Here is a 19,648-nt window from a genome sequence, read left to right on the forward strand (position 1 = left end):
TGAACTTTACGGGCTTTAGGACCTCGGATTGTCCGGGCGGTGTGCACGTGCACCTTTTTGATGGGGGCGCGCACGTCACGACACTCAATCTCAGTCAGATGTAGGGGAGGAGGGCAGACCACGCAACACCGACCACTTGGAACAGGGTGAGTGAAAATACATTTTTGTTATGTACATATTAGAGACATTATGGTATAGATAAATGACTTCGCTGCAACATTTCTTCTTTTGTTGCTTTTGAAAATAGTTTTGAGTCGCATGCTCACTGAGGCTAACGGTTAGCCTGAGCAGGATAGGATGTCAACAAGCCGTCAGACTAGCCGGCTAGCTTGTTAGTTGGCTGAGATGCTTGCTAAGCCGCTACACGATGTAACAGTGTTATTGTCTGCAGCATTATAGTTTGTAAAAGCCTTTGAGCTGTTTCAGTTCGTAGTTCACTTCTGTTTAGATGCACCTGGTGGACAGTTTCGCAGAGACCACCGACGAAACAGTTTAACCAGAGTTTTAGCCGCCAGTCACAGTTGACAACAAGCTGGTTCATGTTTGTGGTCTGCGCAGGTGCAGTGGTCGTCTCCAGTGTCAGCTCATGATCCTGACTCGCCCCTCTTGTTGTGGCGTAGGACTCCTACACCTAGGAGCCTAAACAAGTCATAAAAAGTAATATCATGAATTATGCAGGATAATGTTCACGTCTTAACAATGGCTGGAAAGCATTGTATGTGTGCAGGCTACCATGAGTTAGTATTGTGTATTAAATAACAAGGCTGTAGTCATTCAGCCCAGAGCTTCAATCAGAGACCTTTGGCAGACATCTCGGTCCTTAACCCCTGTCATTGTGTCCCTGAAGCTAGTCAACCATTACACATCTCTCTTTCATTTGTCAGTAAGGTTCATCTGAGTTTGAACACAAATTGTCAGAACAGCATTCCTTTTCCCCTTATTATCTACACTGAATCAGCAGCGAAGTCAAGCCCACAGACTGTTTGGGGTGTTTAGTGTTTTCAGAGAATCTACTATGTTTCTTCATTTCCTGTTCCTTAGTAGGAGTGTTGGGAAGTAGTTTAACTATATGTAGTTCCCTACACTGCACTTTGCAGTAGTTGGGTGGCAGACATTCAAACCTCAGATGGTTTTTTATTAGTAGTTTAATACTTTGGGTCATGTAGTTTTTGTAGTTCATGTTACTTTGTGTTCTCATGACATGTTTTGCCATACAGTATGGCACAATGCACCAGCTCATTGGCGACAGTTGTCACTTAGTGACTGTCACTTGCAATTACACAAAATTACCCCTAGTTTTCAAGCAAGATTTATTTTTATATCGAGTACTATGGATTTCAATAAAAGTTTAGCATTTTTCTTTTGCAACCCCAACAACTGCTCCCTGTCCTTTCCTTAAAAACACATTCTCAGGTTGTCGTGGTGAGGATTGGCCTGTCCTGGAGCCTTATTTATAAATGTTGCGTACGCACTAAAGAAGGCGTATGTTACTTTCTAAGCAAATTTGGGTTATTTACAAAAAACAGACTTGATAGGAAAATGTGCAGTCCTCCACAGAAACTTTGACCCATGTGTACAAAGAGACTGTTGAGAGGACAAACTATGACTCCAGTGGCAGAAGCATGAAACGAAAAAAAAAATGGCGTGAAATTGATACCATTATGATAAATGGAGATATTACCTCTCATGTATCACATATGAAGAGTGTATTCGCACACATAAAATATGATTTAGGATACTAAATGCAAGAAGAAATATCTGCTAATGTTTAATAACCTCTCAAATATGTCCCGTAATTATTAAAGAACATTTGCATGTTGTGAAATTTATTCTCATAAATAATAAGGTGAACAGTAGGACAAAATACGTTCATACAGCTGCCATTTTCAGTGCATAGTTTAATATAATGTTATCACTTCATTGCGCAAAACTGCTTGTCAGACAGTATATCGCATATAATGTGTTTTATAATGCATTTATGTGTTATTGCTTTTAGCTCATTTTATCTCTGTGTTAAATGTGTTTTTTGTTTTGTTGTAAAGCACAGTGTAACTGTGTTTTGAAAAGTGCTTTACAAATAAAGTTTATAATCATTATTATTGATATTATTATTATTACATTTTTGTTGCGCAAACCCATTTGTCATTTATGGTATTCCCCATACCTGTAGTTTTTCAGATACAGTCAGTCGATGGGTGGGTATAAACAGGCATGCAATCAGAATGCATAAAGATGCACAATGGCTTATTTGGCACTGTCAGAGGATAAGGTGCGTAGAGATTCCCTGATGATCGCTGCCAGTTTCTTGTGAGCTCCCCTTCACCCACCCATGGCACACACACTGCCTGTGGAGGGCAATGCGTTTTTTAGCCTCCACTTTAATATCGTACCACTTCTTTTTAATTTTGGCCATAGTGCAACTCTCTGAGGTAAAAGCATTTACAGCATCTGCCACATGCTGCCACTCTGCTGCCTTTTTGGCATTTGTAATGCCGGTGCTGTCTTCACCAAATACCATTGCCATATGCGTGTCAACCTTCCCAACAAGAACTTTAACTTCACATTGTATGAAATTTATTTTCTTGCCATTTCTATCAGTGTTTCTCTCATGGCCATGCTCGTCTTCATGTAGGTAGTATGAGTGATTATTAATTAAGGGCGTTCCCCTGACCATTTATGGGCACCTATGAGTGGGACAAGACACTCGCTCAAATGTGCCAATTTTGGAGTTGATTGTGATTTATAAAGGGAAACGGGCATGGGATGTACATGCACACCCTGTTATAAATTAGGATATTTTTGTGCATACCCACTTTCTGTGTTTGGCCAATAACTGATACCGACATTGATATATCTGCTTTTTTTCCGTCCTAATTTTAGTGATCATTAAGTTTCCTCTGTAGTAGAATTGATATCATATTATGCATATTTTTATTGTGATGGCCCACCATCAGATGGAGACATAAAATACGATGCTTTTCAGTGTATGCAAAATTCATTCATTGTCCAAAATAAGAAAAATCCTTCAGGGTTGATGTTTTTCACATGTTCACTTTATCAATAACAATAATGAAAAAATAGGTTTGTGATATTGGCTGTAGTCAGCATGTTGGCTGATTCCGATATTTCATTTTAAAGCCAATATCTGCTAATACAGATAATGTGCCGATATTATTGTGCATCTCTATTAATACAAACAACATACGCGTAGTAATTTCAAGACATTTTTTTTTGCCCTACAGTCTGGCAAAATGCCCCGGCCTATTTGCCACAGTTGTCATTTAATGACAGTTACTTGCAATTGGACTAAAATCACTTCTAGTTTGCATCCAAGATGGAGTACTAGTAATTTCCCTAGAAGTTTAGCATTATCCTTATTCCACCCCAACAGCTGCTACCTATCCTATCCTTAAATTACACTCTTGAGCTGCCTAGGTGAGGATTGGCCTGCCCTAGTAATAAAACACACGTACACCTTATTCAGTGTCAGTTCAGTTGTACCTCTGTGTAACAATATGAGACTGATTCTTGACATATTGTGATCGTGGTGTAGTTTGAATGTAGTTGAACTACTTTTTGAAACTAGTGTTACTTGGACAAGCGACTTTGAGAGTGGTTAAGATGTAGTTTAACTACTTTTCACTGTTAAGTAGCAGGTAGTTTTATTTATTTTCCCCATAATTTTCTAAACATGATTTGCATCTCCCTTTGATAGTAGCATCTGCTTTCGCGTTTCTTCCTCTTTCTAGGTTAAATTGACCCTGGTCTGCCACCTGGTGTGGAGGCCTTGCTGGGTGGGCGGAAAACATGATGAGCGGGAAGAGCCTGCTCCTGAAGGTGATCCTGCTGGGGGACGGTGGAGTGGGCAAGTCCTCCCTTATGAACCGCTATGTCACAGACCGCTTTGACTCCCAGTCCTTCCACACCATTGGTGTGGAGTTCCTCAACCGGGATCTGGAGGTTGACGGACGTCTGGTCACCCTTCAGATCTGGGACACAGCGGGCCAGGAGCGCTTCAAGTCCCTGCGAACACCCTTCTACCGAGGCGCCGACTGCTGCTTGCTCACATTTGCTGTGAACGACCTGCAGAGCTTCCAGAACCTCGGCTGCTGGAAGAAGGAGTTCATGTACTACTCAGACGTTAAAGACCCTGAGCGGTTCCCTTTTGTGGTGCTCGGCAATAAGGTAGACGTGGAGCAGAGGGAGGTGGGGGAGGATGAAGCACGGGCCTGGTGTGAAGAGAACGGTTGTTGTCCTTACTTTGAGACCAGTGCGAAGGATGACACTAATGTCACAGCTGCATTTGAGGCAGCTGTCAGAGAGGTTCTGGCTGCTGAGGACCAGATTGACCATGCGCTACTGAGTAGTACTATAGATCTCCACGGCAACCGCAAAACCTCTCGTGCGTCTTGCTGCTGATTGGTTAGGTGTGACTCCACCTTGTCTTAATCTCTCTGGCTGAAACTCCCCTATGTTAGTTTTAAGAGCCAGTGAGATATTGTTTATGGTACACATACTGTAGGTACAAGGTACTGAGTACAGTATCCACTAAAGATAATATGGATAAGATACAGCTGCTCTGAGGACAGTCGTGTCAAGGATTCAGCTGGTGTCAAGATAGTTGAATTATTGCTCAAAGGTACAGGCACACTGTAACAGGCACACTCATCCTTTGTACCCCGTCTGCTTTCACTAGTGTTGCACAAAAACGTTTTTACCTAGCTTCAGCTTTCTCTGCCTATGCAGGAGTTGTATCAGATAGTGCTTTCAGAGCATTTATTTTCATTAAAATCATCAAAATGATAGTTAATTCAGTGGACGAGAGAGTATACCAGGTCTCTCTTAAAGAGCACACTCTATCTTTGGCACAGCAACATTCAGTTGGTCTTGTGACTGCTCAACAGCCTGTCCATGAGCTGACTTTCCTTGGTTTTAGAGGGACTTTGAAATAAAACATCATGTTTTCATGTTATCTGATCTCTCAGCAGAATTGGGAAGCTAATGTATTTTCTGGACACAGACAATGTCTGTGACTGACAGTGTTCCCAATCCAGGCAGTTTTTACGCATGAAAACTCCCAACATCAGTATAATAACAAGTACGATTTGAGGTACGAGGACCTTAAATGATTGCTGCACTCAGAGGGAAGATGGCCTTGTTTGTCTTCAATGGGAAGGGAACTGTAAGCTTTAATTTTGCAGCTCTGACTGTAAGCATTAGGTATGAGCTATTGTGGTGCCCTTATTCATTTTAATTCTAGATTTCTTACCACTGCGACTGTGTAGCTGGAGGTGTCAGGTGTACGAGTTAGGCATTATCCGATCATTTTTTTATTTCCCATGATTTATGTACATGGGCCTGTTTACTAAGTACGGTTCAGTGTTTCTCGGGGTTCAAAAATAATACTGCTTTTGCTGCTGTTGTTGATAAACTGCTGTTTATTTTTCTGTGAAGCATATTTCCATCCTCCAATGTTTTTTTTTTATTTTTTACACACATTGTGCGATATTCTGTTTGATCAAGGGCTGATATAAGTCTGTTTTCAGAATTAACACTTTTCACAGTTTTGGTGAGTTTGTAATCTCATACCTGCCTTGTTAATTGCATGGCAGGCCTTAACATTCCTGTCCTTTAGCTTTGCCTATTCTGGAGGTTTCCTGTGCTTTATGATACATTCAACCCGTGCTGTCTATCTGGTTGTTCTTGCTGAATGTGAACTAGCCTAAGCACAAGGATAAGGCCATAACTGTGTGCACTGTGCATCACCTCTTCTGTCCATTTATACAGTATTAAGTGAACCATTCAACTGGGTATTCAGACAATTTAACAATGTTTACTTGTTTTCAGCTGGACGGTACTTTTATTTGAATGCTTTTACATACAGGCTCCCTTTGGTTTTACTGCTGCTGGCCAGAGGGCAATGCTTCATACTATGACTAACATGGTCTAAATTCACTCTCATCAGTGTTTTTGATTGCTGCTGGAATAATATTTTATATTGCGTCTACTCGGCCTGTTGCATGAATAAGATGTTTTCATCTTCTGAGTGCACCTGGGTTCTTAATATGGTGCATGTTTTCATACCCTTTTTTTCCTGTTATGTTGGCGATCTTGTGTATTCTCTCAGTGCGAGATTTGCCTTTCAAGTCACAAATTGCATCGTATTTCAGTGTGTTTGCAAAATATTGGTGAAGTTCTTCACTGTGAAGGTGAACCGAATCCAGTCAGGTACAGTCATATTTACTTATTACATGGTTCTTTGGTTTAATGTAGGCTTATATAATAATTATTGTAAAGGTGTGTTGAGTATGGATACTCACAGTAGTATGAGGTGAACTTAAACTGTGAACTGAGTTGGGCATTTTAATGAAATCAAGCTGTTGGCCTACATTATTTCAAAGCAAAAATGAGGGCTGTGAGCTTATCATTTGTCAGTGTTAATGTTTTCTGGATGAAACAGAATACGTTGTCTCTTTACCATTTCAGTTTTTATCCCGTTCAGATAATGTAGCCTACCACAGTGTTTACCTGAACGTACCTGAGAATCAGTGGGTAGCAAAACCATACAATATGTTTATCTCATGTCTTACATCACTGCAACCCTGTCTCATGTCAGTATTTTTTAATGCTCCTGTAATATTTATGAATGTAAAAACTTATTTCTGGGCTGTCTATATTAATGGCTTATGTAAATTGCAAAGGGCATTCATTTCATAATAATGTACAAAATGACACTGAACGTCTGTCTCATCCTCAGTGCTCAACCCATGAATATGATTTAAGCTGTGTGAAAGTTAAGTCTATTCATCTTGATTATGTGTTGATCTAATGGAAAACTTCCCTGAACTCCTCTTTTTGCACTACGGAGGATAAGAGTTGGTTGTGCCAACATGCTGGCAAAGCGGTGAATACTCTCCAGTGCTTGGCTACAAATAAAACATGCAACATACCAAATGGAGACACTATCTTGTCTTGTTTTTGTGCTCGTGCCTTGAAAATTCATAAAAGTATGCAGCTTTAAAAGTGACTTTAAAGTTTGAAAACAAAAGCTCTTAAAACTATTTTTAAAACTAAAATAGGTCACTCAAATTAATCAGTATACCTCAGCTCTGCACCTTTCAGCAGTCATTTTAGGGCTGCAAATAATGGTTACTTTAATTGTCAGTTATTTTCCTGTTTAATTATTACTGTTTTGGATCTATAAAATGTCAGAAGATAGAGTAAATTTACAACCAGCGTTTCCCAAAGTCCAAAAGAGTGCCCTTCAATGTTGTTTTTTGTCCACAACCCAACGGCATTCAGTTAACTGTCATTGAGGAGTAAAGAAACCAGAAAATAATCACATTTAAGAAGCAGGACTCAGAGCATTGTGGCCTTTTTTTTGTTAAGAAATTACTCCGAATAATCATAATAATTAATTAAATTTGGCGATTAATTTCATAGTTGACAACTAACTTGATTAGTTATGCAGCTCTAATTCATTTTACTGTCAGGAAAAAGCCCAAATGTTTGCAGCAACAAGCAGCAGTGTTAAAATGAAGCATTACTAAATTTCTCAGCAAGCTCATGAGTTGAATACATGTCTTGAATTTTGATTTTAAGAATACACCTTGTTTGAATTTCATCACACAAGACCTTGAATGTCATTGAATGACCAAGTATGTGTGGGAACCCGAGAGACAGTTAACACTGTTTATTTCCTCTTCATTAAAAAAGGATATCAAGCATGCACCGCATACTGACAAATCAAACCGGGGCGGAAAAAAAAAAATCATGTCTGCCTTTCAAACAAAATCTCTGACTTATGGAAATATAGCTACAGAAAGCATAGATTCTATAGACACTGATCAAATGCAGAACATTATAGTACGTAAGATGTGGCTATATTTTTAATTTGAAAATCAAAAATAATGAAGGGAATCAGTTGATGAAATACTATCACGTCATACACTTCACAAAATGGTGGATCTCAACTTGTGATGGCCATCATGAAAAGCTCCTGCAGCCACACCAGAGGCACTGTCAGGAGATGTCAGACGCATTTGCAGGGTATGGAGAGCACAGTGTCCCCCCTCTGTCCCTCTGCAGCCTCCCAAACAGGTCATAGCCTCTCCTCTCCTCTTTCGCCTTGTGCCTCAGCTTCCTCAGGTACACCTGGTTCACAGCCAAGTGCAGGGAACAGTGCACCTGTGGACACAAGAGGAGAGAATACAAAACACCTTACAAAATACCTTGGCCCCTGGATATGGCAGCAAGCCAAGGATGGAGCGCCAGTTAAATGCTGTGACTCTACACCAGACACTGCCCTTTCCCAGAATACAAACAAATGTTTTCAGAGGCACTCAGCACAAATACTTCAAAAGAATATTCTTTTTATTATCAAATTTTACCAACACACAAAAAAATCATCAAACAGCCAGCTGCCATTTGACAAATCCACCACTCACAGCTGGGTAAAGCTTACACCAAATGGAATAATCTACTTATTATGCTGCAAAGGGTTTTGTTAGTAATACCCAAAGTTTAAAAGAAGTAGTAAATTCAGCTAAAGTAAGTAAAAAATGTGTTATACAATAACTACAACAAAATTCCTAAAGAATTAGAGACAAAACAAAGCTGTCCTATCTCTATAAAAGTACCTCAGTCATGCATTAACAGCAGGGGGGAGTCACACCTCAACAATGTGTTTCAGGTCTAATAATATGAGGTCACTCAATTAGTTAGCACCTAGTGCTTTTGCCATCTCAAAATTATGAGAAATAATGTCAGACCTTTCTAGATCAAGCTAAACAAGTATATCTCTTTGTCAGAAAGAAACTATTCAAAATTATCTAAAATTCCTTCACTTTGAATCCATTGCTTCAGTTATTCGGAGGGAGGTGGGGGTCATGCAGCAGCATGTGGATGCTGTTGTGTGTGTGTGTGTGGTTGCAGTCCCAGAAGAACTCCATTGAGGCTTTAGAGAGGTCTAACCCTGTCTTTGTCCCGAAGACCCTCTCCCTTGACATGTAACGTAACCCTTGGCAGAGACTCGTAGCGCAGGTGGCCCCCCACAACTGGCTCCTTATTGGCTAGCTTTAAGAACGGGCATGACTCCATTGTTGAGGCTTTTCTCCAGCCCGTGAGAAAAGTCCTGAGGTCAGCGTGAGACTGCAAATGCATGCTTGTCTGCCACCATGGCAACCAGATGTGAAGGATGGTAGCCATGGTAACCGTTAATCCGTATTCTCCGCAACAGCTGCATTCGCGCAGCACATGCGTCGCAAATTGGTGGTTATTTCTTACATATGTTAATTTATTAGTGATGTGTTATTTTTATATTTAGCGCAATGGAAGGTAGAAATCAATTTTAGACCCTAAAATCAGCAAGCAACAATAATTTAAAAATATTTTGGTGACATGGCATTGAAAATACTGAAATAAGACTTACTGCATTTAAAAGTAGCTGACACACACATAAAAAAAAAGAACAAAAAAACAAATAAGTAACATTCTTCCCAATATGAAAAGTAAAAATATAAAGAAAACATTTTCAAGAGTCCGTGACCACAGCTGGTTCTGTGCTGATGATGTGGAAGGAAAGAATTGTTGCCGTCCCTTTAGATCCCCATGTTGATGGTGAAGTAGTGATAGAGCAGGCAGGAAGCTGGTGAGCCTAACACCGTGCACCCATGCCCTTTCTCCCCAGATACCGAAGAACCGCAAAGTTATAGGTGGTTGACACAGTATAGGTCAGCTATGGAGGGACAAGCAGAGACAGGAAGTGTCAGAACAGAAGTGAAGGAAAGAAAAATCCACAACAGAAACTCCAGAAATATGAAAAAGAAAGTATATGATTAACTGCTAATGGCATTAATTTGATAGCAGATACAGTCCGTATAACAGCTTCTGTAATGGAGCATGCGAGTATAATGGCTGCACCATTTGCCTGGCTGGAAAACCAGCAGACATTACGGCACTATTATGATGTTTGTGTCAGCTGAGAAAGAGGAACAGAGAGCAATAGTACAAAAGTCATCAGTCATGGAGGCCTGAGATGCCTCGCCGCCTACACTTTGAGCGTCACTGAGTCACATGAGCCATAACACTATTGTACCCCACTGTGGAAGAGCAGCCAAACTGGCCCCAGCTGAGGCATAATCACTCACCAGAGCCAAGAGTGTGATGCCTGCACCGGCGAAGGCAGCAATGTAGAGGTCATAGGTCATTTGGTACTGATAGGGTATAGGAGATTTGCATTTAGTGGTGATGATATTTGTCTTCATTTCATGTCAGGAAAATTGGTGAAAATGACTGCAGAACTTTCATTATTTTCCTGGTTCTTACCTCTCTGGTCTTGCAAACAGTGGACAGAGTCATACCGCAAGCTTTCCCTGGCACTGCATTCCATGGCAGCAGTCCTGTTAAAATCAGATTTCTCTACTCAATTCAGTCAGTCAAGTACAAAAAACAATAAACGGATAAAACCGGCATTTTTCTAATTTTTCATATCTTTCAACAAACCACATGAAAAGACCCAATCCTATAATATGTTGTTTTGTCTTCTGTATGTACTGTTTGACTTCCTTCGACTTGTCTATGGCACTTACTATTGAATGCGTTTACCTGTTTGCTTTTATTGTTTTTATTCTCTGTGCTTTTGCTTGCTTGCTTTTACTGTTTTTAGCAGGTGTTGCTTGTGTTTTTGTCTGTTTTACCTCGGTAATCTGTAAAGTAGTTTGGTTTGCCTTTGGTTATGAAATGTGCTATATAAATATATATTTGCCTTGCCTTACTGTTGAACATGTAAATCTTTGAAAACAGGTCAAAATATATGTATTCTTTTTAAGAGAAAAAAAATATTTATTTTTACCAAATGCTATAAAACATGAGTTTAAATTGTGCATTTTTTGGGAAATATTTTTCAGCCGTGGATTAATACAAATTTGAAGAACTTCTGAGTATTAGTGCCATCAGGACAGTGTATGTGGGATTGACTCAAACAGTACAGTGCCCTTGTTCATGGTAATGAAGGAATATGTCACCCAGTGCAACAGTGTGGCTCATTGTGTGGCAAATGTGTTATTAGCCACACTATAGTGTGCCATGGCAATGTTGGTCTGTGGGACGGAGCACCACTTAAGTTCAGGCTAAAATGCCTCATTTCCATTGCATGGTTAAACTCCATGTGACGTGCTTTGGTACCAGGTCCTTTTCTCTATTTGTTGTCCACTGCTAATAGTTTCCCCCTTAGCATAGGTGGGACTCTTAGCTGATGGCCATAGTGACACTGCGCCAAACTGTTAAGATCATCCTTAATGCAACACTTGCTGAACACTTTTTTTCTGCAACTAAACAGAGGAAAGACTGCACTTCATTAAGTTTACGGTGTAGTGTAGAATATAGTTTTGCAGGCGGACAGTTTAAAATTTGGGTCTAGTGAACAAAAAAAAGAGGATGCTATTGACAAGGGATTGGTTTTTAAAAATGGTGGGTTTATTTAGGCTGTCCTGTTTTACCCAAGTGGCTGTTATCTCTCACCAGTCAGTGATCTTTAGTGTTTTAACTCTGTCATAGAGTATCAGCAAAGCCGACTTGGATCCTGAACCTAGGTGGTATCAAAATAAGTATCAACAGAAAACAAAAAAAAAATTGCAATTTGAGATGAGTAGAGCCGTGCCATACCATGCAGTGGAGATGCGATTGAGATGAGATTTTGAATTTTGGTAAAATGTCTGGACTGTTGAATAGATTGCCATGAAATTTGGCAGAAATTAAATTTTTTTGAATTTTGGCCAAAGTTTTCATCAAATATCTACAAAACTATCAGCCTCAACTGTACTTTATTTTTTGTGCTAATTATTAGCAAATGTTAGCATGCTAAAACAAGATGGCAACCATGGTTAACATTGTCATTGTAAGCATCATCATTATCATACTATTTCTATGGTGAGCATGTTCGCATGCTGATTTCAGCATTTAGCATCTGTGCCTAGATACACATTCAGAGCTACTGGGGTGGCTGTAGACTTGTCTTGTTAATAGTTTTTGGATAAGAAAGGAGGTCTGTGGCACAGAGGAATATACTTTAGCTATGTAGGCTGTTAGTAGGAACGAGGAGATTCAAAAATAAGACATGCACATCCTGTAGTGGATGCTGGATCCAAAATAAACCAAAATGTGAAAAATAGAGTTCTGCACACCAGGGAGCTCCCCTTAAAGGATTTTACTCTGCGAAATAAGTGACGTTTCGAGCCAAAACGCTCTTCCTCAGACTCACTTACTTGTTAGTAGGAACAATGCATCGTTGGTATTGGTCTTTTAATGTGATTTGTGGATAAAATTCTCATAGGTTAAAGATATCTTGTTACCGTATTGCCTCGCATCAACACAGAGCTGGTTGATACTCGCTGGGGTCTCCGTCAGAACGTCAATGGTGTGGCAGGTGGAGTCCATGTTGTAGAAGAAGTAGACTGGTAGCGCCGAGAAGGCAAACACCAACAGCCACAGCACGGCTAGTACGTATGTCATCACTATAAACTGCACGAGGAGGGAGCAGAACAAACATTAGGGTAATAAACTGATGCACATAATCTAAGAGAGTGTTTTTATGAGCAGTGACTCACTTAGTGACCACATTTACTTTTTTTCTGATTAGCTCTACTTATTATCTCACTCTCTGTTCTCCTCCTCTTCTTCCAACCACTCAGCCTTTTTTTCCCCAACCACTCAAACACACACTGTATGCTTATCTTTGCATGTCCCCAAAGGTTTTTTAGCAGCCTTAAGATTTTCGGCTCAGCACCCACCAGGGAGTGATATGTGTATTAATCCCATCCAATCTCTCCAATCCCCTTTACTTGTCCCACTCTGGGCCCTCTCACCGAGGAGCTGAGGCAGCGGCCACACATGGTGCTCCTGAACTCTCCAAAGGTTTGCTTGGCAGCGCTTGTGGTGTAGAAGCCCTCAGCCAACAGCACGATGCAGTAGAGGAAGAAAAAGGAGGCCAAACCATAGATGACATACTGGAAATATTGGATGCTGGGAAAAAGGAGGAAAATGAAAATTCAGGGTTACAAAAAAGCGAAACCCTCTGAATGGAGACTACAACCCAAGACAAAAAGAAGTCTCTCTTATGATGAAAATGCTTAAATTTACCACTCACATGTAGGCGAGGGTGATGTAGTCCTGAAGGTTACGGGCAAAGTACGTCTCGATGAGTCTCTCTGTCTCTGTGAGTGCCTGGTGCCCACAACCACAAAAGAGGGCAATGCCAGAGAAACACAGCAGTGTGGCGACCAGGGAGCAGTACGGCACCCCACCCAAACAGCGCATACAGCAGTCATAGCAACCTGATAGTCGAGACACAGCACCATGAAAGTCAGGGCACATAATTAGCTGATGCAATATGACAGACAGACTTTGTTCTGCTGTATTAGGATGCAGAGTTGGTGCTGTCTTTTAAAGGAGGAATGTCTTTTTTTGTCTTTCCACTCAGTTAAATTTATTATGGACATGTGCTGCAGCCTGTAAAAGGGTCAGTTCACAGAAATAATTAAAAAATAAAATATACAACAACATTTCCTCAATTAACTGTGGTAATGGCCATGCAGATATTTTTGGTATTTGCCCTAGTTTTGAGATATCCCTCTAAGGTTTGGCTTCACCAGTGAAGGTGAATTTTGTTTATGCTGCTCAAAACTGGTGTTGTAACTGAAAAATCTTTTCATTATTGATTCATTTCAGAAAACTTTCATTGATGTGGCAAGATCGTTTCACTGAAAATCTTGGGGTCGCACAACAAAACCAAAAGCCATAACTCAATTACCCAGATCCCAGGTCTGGCAAGACCAACAGGCACAAATACAATATCCAGGTAATTATGTACAGAAATAAAAGAAACATAAAAGGACAGCACTGCATTCATTTTTTTGCCAGGTCACTATTCTGAGACACAATTTGCTAGCCATTTATTCAGAGCTTGCTTCAAAATTCTGCTTCAAAGATACTGGAAGTTTATTCCATTCAGTTGCAGCCATATTTAAAAAGGTGTTTTTGTCAGTACCGGTACAGTTAAAATTTTGAGTTCTGTTAGGGGATTCATTGTTCTTCAAATAGGCTGGTTGTCCTTTTCCTTAAAAAGACAAATATACAGTTTTAATCTGAAGGGGTAGATTAACTGTAGGAACAAAAAATGACAAGAAACAAGCCTTTTCAAGTGTAGGGGGAGACTCGTGGATAGCCGTAAAACTCATTTTCAATCAGATATCTTGAGTTCAAGAGACCCAGTTGAAAATGGCCAAGCCAGTTTTTCCGTCTGAAAAATGATTTAGCCCTTCCTGAAAAGTTATGCTGACATGATCGGTATCAATGGATGTCTTTGGCTGCTTAAGGCAGCGTGCCACAGCCTCTAAAAGACAGTGATTTCTGCGTTATTTTTATTACATCTTCAAAAGTCTTGTTTTGTCAGACCAACAGTAAAATACCCAAAGAGATGCTTGATAATGAATTATATGAATTAGTTATTTAAACAGTTGGTGATTAATTTTCTGTCAACCCAAAAATCAGTTACTCAATTATTTTTTCTGTTATGCTGGATAATTCACAGAACTTGCTGCCATGGTGAGTGTTATTTGATAGAAAGTAGTTCCAGTGACAAAAAAAGAGCACAATGAATTGGATTATCCAGAGAAAGAGGAACGCTGTCATTTTTTCATGGTGTGAAAACCACATGAAATGCTTTTGAATTTGGATGGACGGGCATCTCAATACCTGGCCACATAAAACCAAAACTATCTACATACCTAGATAACAAGTAGAGGAAAGTATCTAGTCATCTTTAAAAGCCTGAACCATCCTTTTACATAAAATGTGTTCATATTACTTTCACATAGTGGACCGAGCTGCAGCTGTTAACACTTTCATACCCTTGGCAAAGCTGCACATTCTCCCTAATAGTCATGTGCTGTCTGAATGGATGCCAAAGGGCCAAGGGCATGTGTCTGCTCTGACCCCAGCTCGCACCCTGACTCCATTCACCACCCAGCATGGAGAGTGTGAGAAAAGGGGGAGGACGGAGAGGAGAGACAAAGTGAAAGCAAGAGAGAGGCTGCTTTTGTGACTGCAGAGACAACAGTCTTTGTCCCACAGCAACATGGGGGTACAAGGGCCACCAATGTCAAGCAAACAAAGGCCAGAGGCACCTCTATGCTTGACACACACACACAGACACACACATGTGCGCACTCATAGACTTCCTTCTGGGGAGACACGGGAACAAGAAAGTGATAGTGGGGAGCTGTCTGTGCTGGAAGAGGATGGGGACAAAAAAAGCAAATCTATAAACAAACAATGCAACTGTGTGCATGTGTGCCATTACACGCTTGCATGCGTGCATCCACACAGACACGCACAATGGAAGCAGACAGACTGTGGTTGGTACCATTACAGTAAACACAGATGGCAGGAGGGGCAAAAAGATAGCTCTTTAATTGAACACTTCTACATGGCTATGGCTGTGTGTGTGTGTGTGTGTGTGTGTGTGTGTGAGAGAGAGAGAGAGGGAGAGAGTGAGAGACAGGCAAACTGTGATCACTGTCATTCAGATGGCATTACTTAAATGTGGCACGGAAGAGTGAATTTTAAAAGATAAACTGTGAGAAAACTAGTAAATAAAAGACAACTATTGTTAGAGGGAAGTCAATTAAAGTAGGTCAAGTACATATTTCTGAGTGCACAAAGATTTTTGGTCATCACAAGCAGCAGCATCCACATAAATCAGAACCTCAAACATCAGTAACTATTGTGTGTGTGTGTGTGTATATATATATATATATATATATATATATCAGCCCACAGGCCTCCAGACACACCTTGTATTAATTAACTAATTAATGACATCACTAGCCCAAACAAACAGCTGCACCGTCTCTTCATTGTGACTCAAATGAAAATACAGGCCTTGTTCTGCTAGAAAATGCAAAGCCTAAGTTCACCTCTTTAAAAATTGAGAAAGATTGCGACAGAAAGCAAATGCGACAAGGCTCCTCTGAAAGTAGCCCTGCCATCTGAAGCATGAAATAAATCTCATAATATCAGCGGAGCATCAGCCGGTAAGTAGCCGACCTCTAAACTGACAAAAAAAAACTTAATAACTTCTGATGCCCTTTCATAGTCCTATTCATATCAGCGTGCAATCGCACGAGATAAAATGCAGATTTGATAATGTGACGTTTTCTATCTGCTATAAAAAGCTAACAAGTGGCCGAAGAGTTTCTTACCCATGTCTGGAAGGATGCGTTCAGGACTTGTTGGCTAACTGCTGGCTGCCTGCACTGCAGCTGGTCCGATGATGATATGCGCAACTGGTCTCCGGCCCCCGTATATCAACCTCAACTCGCTTTCTGTTCCCGCAACAATGGACAGACCCGCTGATGACTGCAAGTGCAATCTTAAAGAAACAATGTCGCTTTTCAATGAACTTCAAGGCGGAGAATAATGAGGAGGTCAAGGTTCTTATGCTAGCAGAAATTTCCTTAGTTCATTGTTGACGGATATTTGCATATAGAGAGAGCAACTCCATATGCAAATGCAGAAAAAAACCCCACTTTTTCTATTCTGCTCTTCAGTGAGTTCCCATCTTTAGGGCATACAGTACTTGGTTCTCCAAGGCCTTCTGGTTTAAAGCCCATGGCTACATTTACAACTTGATGAATAAAACCAGGTGCATTCCTAAGATTTGAGGACATTTGGGGGCTGTTTTTTTGTTAGACTAAGCAATATTTTGATTAGGGCTGTCAAACAATTAATTCTGTAAATCGTGATTAATTGCAGAATTTCAATGGTTAATTACAAATAATCACATTTTGTAATCAAATGTTTTCAGTTCCATTATTTTGCATTAAAAAACCTGTTGTGAAGTCCATATTGACAAGGTAAATCAGTTCTAACCAGATTGTCTTAGGAATCAAATGACAGCAAAAACATTGCATGGGCCTTGATAAAGTGTACTCAAAGAACTCCTTTTCATTGAAATATCAAGAGGTCAGAGGTCAAGGGAGCCCTGTGAAATAACCATTCCATTCCATTTTTTTCCATTGTCAAATATTTCTCCTAAATTTGGAGCATTGTTCTAGCATGGCATGGTTGATACCACTGGATTCCTAAGGTTTTCTAGTTTCGTATATCATCACTCTAACTGTAAAACTCTGGTACAGCCTCTTAAAGACAGGAATGTCAGCTGGCAAATAGCGCGATTTAAAGCAAACAAACAAAAAACGTGTTATGTATGGACCATTATTGAATGCGATTAATGCATTAACACTGACAGCTCTAATTTTGATACTTTTTAAAATGTCCTCTGACATCTTAGTTACCCTCCAAATGTTGTTTTTTTTAAACTTTGCAGATGCATTATAAATCATGGTGTCAAAAAAGAGTAGTTGTTGTCTGCAGTGAGTAGAAATGGAATACTTTGCAACTGCAATCATTAAAATTTTGAGAATTTTAAGGTAGTCTGCTTGTATTTCAGTACTTCCATTTTATACTTATAATTGTACTCCTCTGCATCTCAGAGGAAAGTGTTGTACTTTTTACTCCTCCACTACATTTATATGTCTGCTTTAGTTACTTTGAAGACTAATGTTACAAAATATAATCAACTAATAAATGATGTTGTGTTATTTAATCAACTACCCAGCAGTATATAAAGTATTTAATTTATACATTTCTCCCAAGCATCTTAGTTACTTACTACAAAACAGGGGAGGCAGGAGGGAGGAGGAAGGGATGAACAAATGAAGGAGTAGGAAAGAAGGGAAACTGGAATTTTCTTCTTTACATTAGGTTGTGGAAAAAACTTGTTTTTCTTTAAGTGTAATGTGAGCTCAATTTTTAGGTGGTATAGCCTACATCTTTTGAAGAAATAAACTTTATAATTCTCAATTTTCTGGCAAAATGCCTTTTTATTAACAGCATTTACTTGTACATTTACTTTTTACATTTTTTTTTAAAGATTATTTTTGCTCTATTCAGCTTCAGTGGACAGGATAGTCTATGAGTGAAAGGGGGAGAGAGAGGGGATGACATGCACCAAAGGGCCAAGGTCTGAACTGAACCCACAGCGGCTGTGGCGAGGACAAAGCCTTTGTGCATGTGGTGCTTGCTCTACCAGGTGAGCTATGTGCCCCAGATGACTTTAACTTCTACCTAAGTAATTTTCTGGTAGAAATCTGTACTTTCACTTAAGTATGACTTTTAGGTACTTCATCCATTACTGTATATAGTCTATATATTTGAATCCAGTGCTATCAATAAGACATTCCTGGCTGAAGCCTTGGACGTCCAGGCATAACAACGCCACTGAATAAAATTAAATGAGAAACAGCTCATGCATCATACAGATGGTCTATGGGAATGATAAGTGGCTGTATATCCATGGACAGTGAAGGTGATCTGTCTGAAGTTACACCATCAATATGAGCCAGTGGACAGTCAGGTGATGCTCATCAGATTTTAGGAAATTGTCAGATATTATCTGTTTGACTGCAGCGTTTGAGATACGGCACTGAACATAAAAGATCCCAGCTGGCAAAACTGATATCATTTATCTCTTAAATGGGTCTATTTAGTCCTGGAATGTCCCCTTTTTAAAAGCAGAGCTTAAAGTGGCATTCACAGACCATGAATATGTGGATTACTCAAGTCAGATAGTGCCTTTTAAGCCGGATAGTTGGGGGGTATTTCTCAGCATCACTGCGGCGAGTTTCATTGATAAGAAAAACATCACTGCTATTTTAATTAGACTGGATTGTTATGTCATTCATGATCATAAAACCCCTGATGTGTATCTCAGAAATAATCCATTGGGTGTTTGGGTCGATGCCAGCTGGTTGCTTTGTCCACGTCAGCTCATGAAACCCCATAACCCACAATCAAATGTTCAGCTTTTGTAAAAAAAAAAACAACAAAAAAAAAGTGAATGTGTGAATGTGATTAAGATGAAATGTGCTGTGAGTGGAGCAGAGCAGCATGCAGCAGGGAAGCATCACTGATCTCAGGTGACCTGACTGTGGCGGAGTGAGAGACTGTCCTCTGATTCATCTACACCCTCTGGCAAAATACCACAAATAAAGAGCTCAGATTTGGCTTTGACTGTGTCCAGTAGATGGCAGACTTTCCCCTGCCACAGCATTTTTGCAGTAGCAGGCACATAAGGAGTTTTATTCCACAATACTTATTTTTTTGTCAGTTTTGTCAGAAAGCATATTTAAACATGATGCTCCAAAAATCCAGTCTGTAAGGATGTGAGAAGTTTTGATAATCAGGTCAGAAATATTTCTTTTGAGCCACACTTTGTTTGAAATTCATTTGCACATGTTTTAATCAAATGGAATTTGCACTTCCTTATGTTAAAATGCTTCTTTAATTTGTAGTTTTGCTGCATCGTCCTTTATTTCCTCTCTGTTAATTTAGTTAGTGTCACAGTACAGCCCTATTAGATTATTTATTTTTGAGCTGCTAGCTCACAAATCCTCAGAGAAACAGCCCTCGTGTTATACAAGCCTTGTTCTCTACTAACCAGGTTGTTGTACATTTTGTTTTACAGCCTCTGACTCGTGGCTTTCCTCCTCTCCTCCAACACAGGTGTATCTTGAAAAGATGGCTCAAT

General features: G+C 39.9%; 2 protein-coding genes across 3 annotated transcripts; one reads left to right on the plus strand and one right to left on the minus strand.

Moving 5' to 3' along the window:
- Positions 1–67: 67 nt before the first annotated feature.
- On the plus strand, positions 68–6,958 carry rab9b (RAB9B, member RAS oncogene family). The gene is made up of 2 exons (XM_042492775.2): positions 68–146; positions 3,750–6,958. The coding sequence occupies exon 2, from the start codon at positions 3,808–3,810 to the stop codon at positions 4,417–4,419; it is 612 nt and encodes a 203-aa protein (XP_042348709.1). The 5' UTR covers positions 68–146; positions 3,750–3,807; the 3' UTR covers positions 4,420–6,958.
- A 720-nt stretch (positions 6,959–7,678) lies between these two features.
- plp1a (proteolipid protein 1a) lies at positions 7,679–16,510 on the minus strand. 2 transcript variants are annotated; one of them, XM_042492773.2, is made up of 7 exons: positions 16,260–16,510; positions 13,145–13,331; positions 12,864–13,020; positions 12,351–12,519; positions 10,327–10,400; positions 10,149–10,214; positions 7,679–8,187 (listed from the first exon to the last, which is right to left on the minus strand). In XM_042492773.2, the coding sequence occupies exons 1-7, from the start codon at positions 16,261–16,263 to the stop codon at positions 8,023–8,025; spliced, it is 822 nt and encodes a 273-aa protein (XP_042348707.1). In that variant the 5' UTR covers positions 16,264–16,510; the 3' UTR covers positions 7,679–8,022. The 2 variants fall into 2 exon arrangements, with proteins under 2 accessions (XP_042348707.1, XP_042348708.1); XM_042492774.2 differs by lacking the exon at positions 7,679–8,187 and adding an exon at positions 8,353–9,736 and having other exon boundaries at positions 16,260–16,506.
- Between the last annotated feature and the right edge of the window lie 3,138 nt (positions 16,511–19,648).

Source organism: Plectropomus leopardus, chromosome 8 (genome assembly GCF_026936395.1).
Source record: "Plectropomus leopardus strain MGB_pleo_1.0 chromosome 8, ASM2693639v1, whole genome shotgun sequence".
In the NCBI taxonomy this organism is placed as follows: domain Eukaryota; kingdom Metazoa; phylum Chordata; class Actinopteri; order Perciformes; family Serranidae; genus Plectropomus; species Plectropomus leopardus.

Excerpts from the sequence above, each read along its gene's own strand:
- plp1a (XM_042492773.2), bottom strand. Across the intron at positions 10,215-10,326 it reads CTGTTTGCAAGACCAGAGAG|TACCAAATGACCTATGACCT; the intron begins GTAAGAACCAGG and ends ATACCCTATCAG. Across the intron at positions 8,188-10,148 it reads GCATCACACTCTTGGCTCTG|GTGCACTGTTCCCTGCACTT; the intron begins GTGAGTGATTAT and ends TTGTGTCCACAG.
- rab9b (XM_042492775.2), top strand. The coding sequence starts at position 3,808 with ATGATGAGCGGGAAGAGCCTGCTCCTGAAGGTGATCCTGCTGGGGGAC.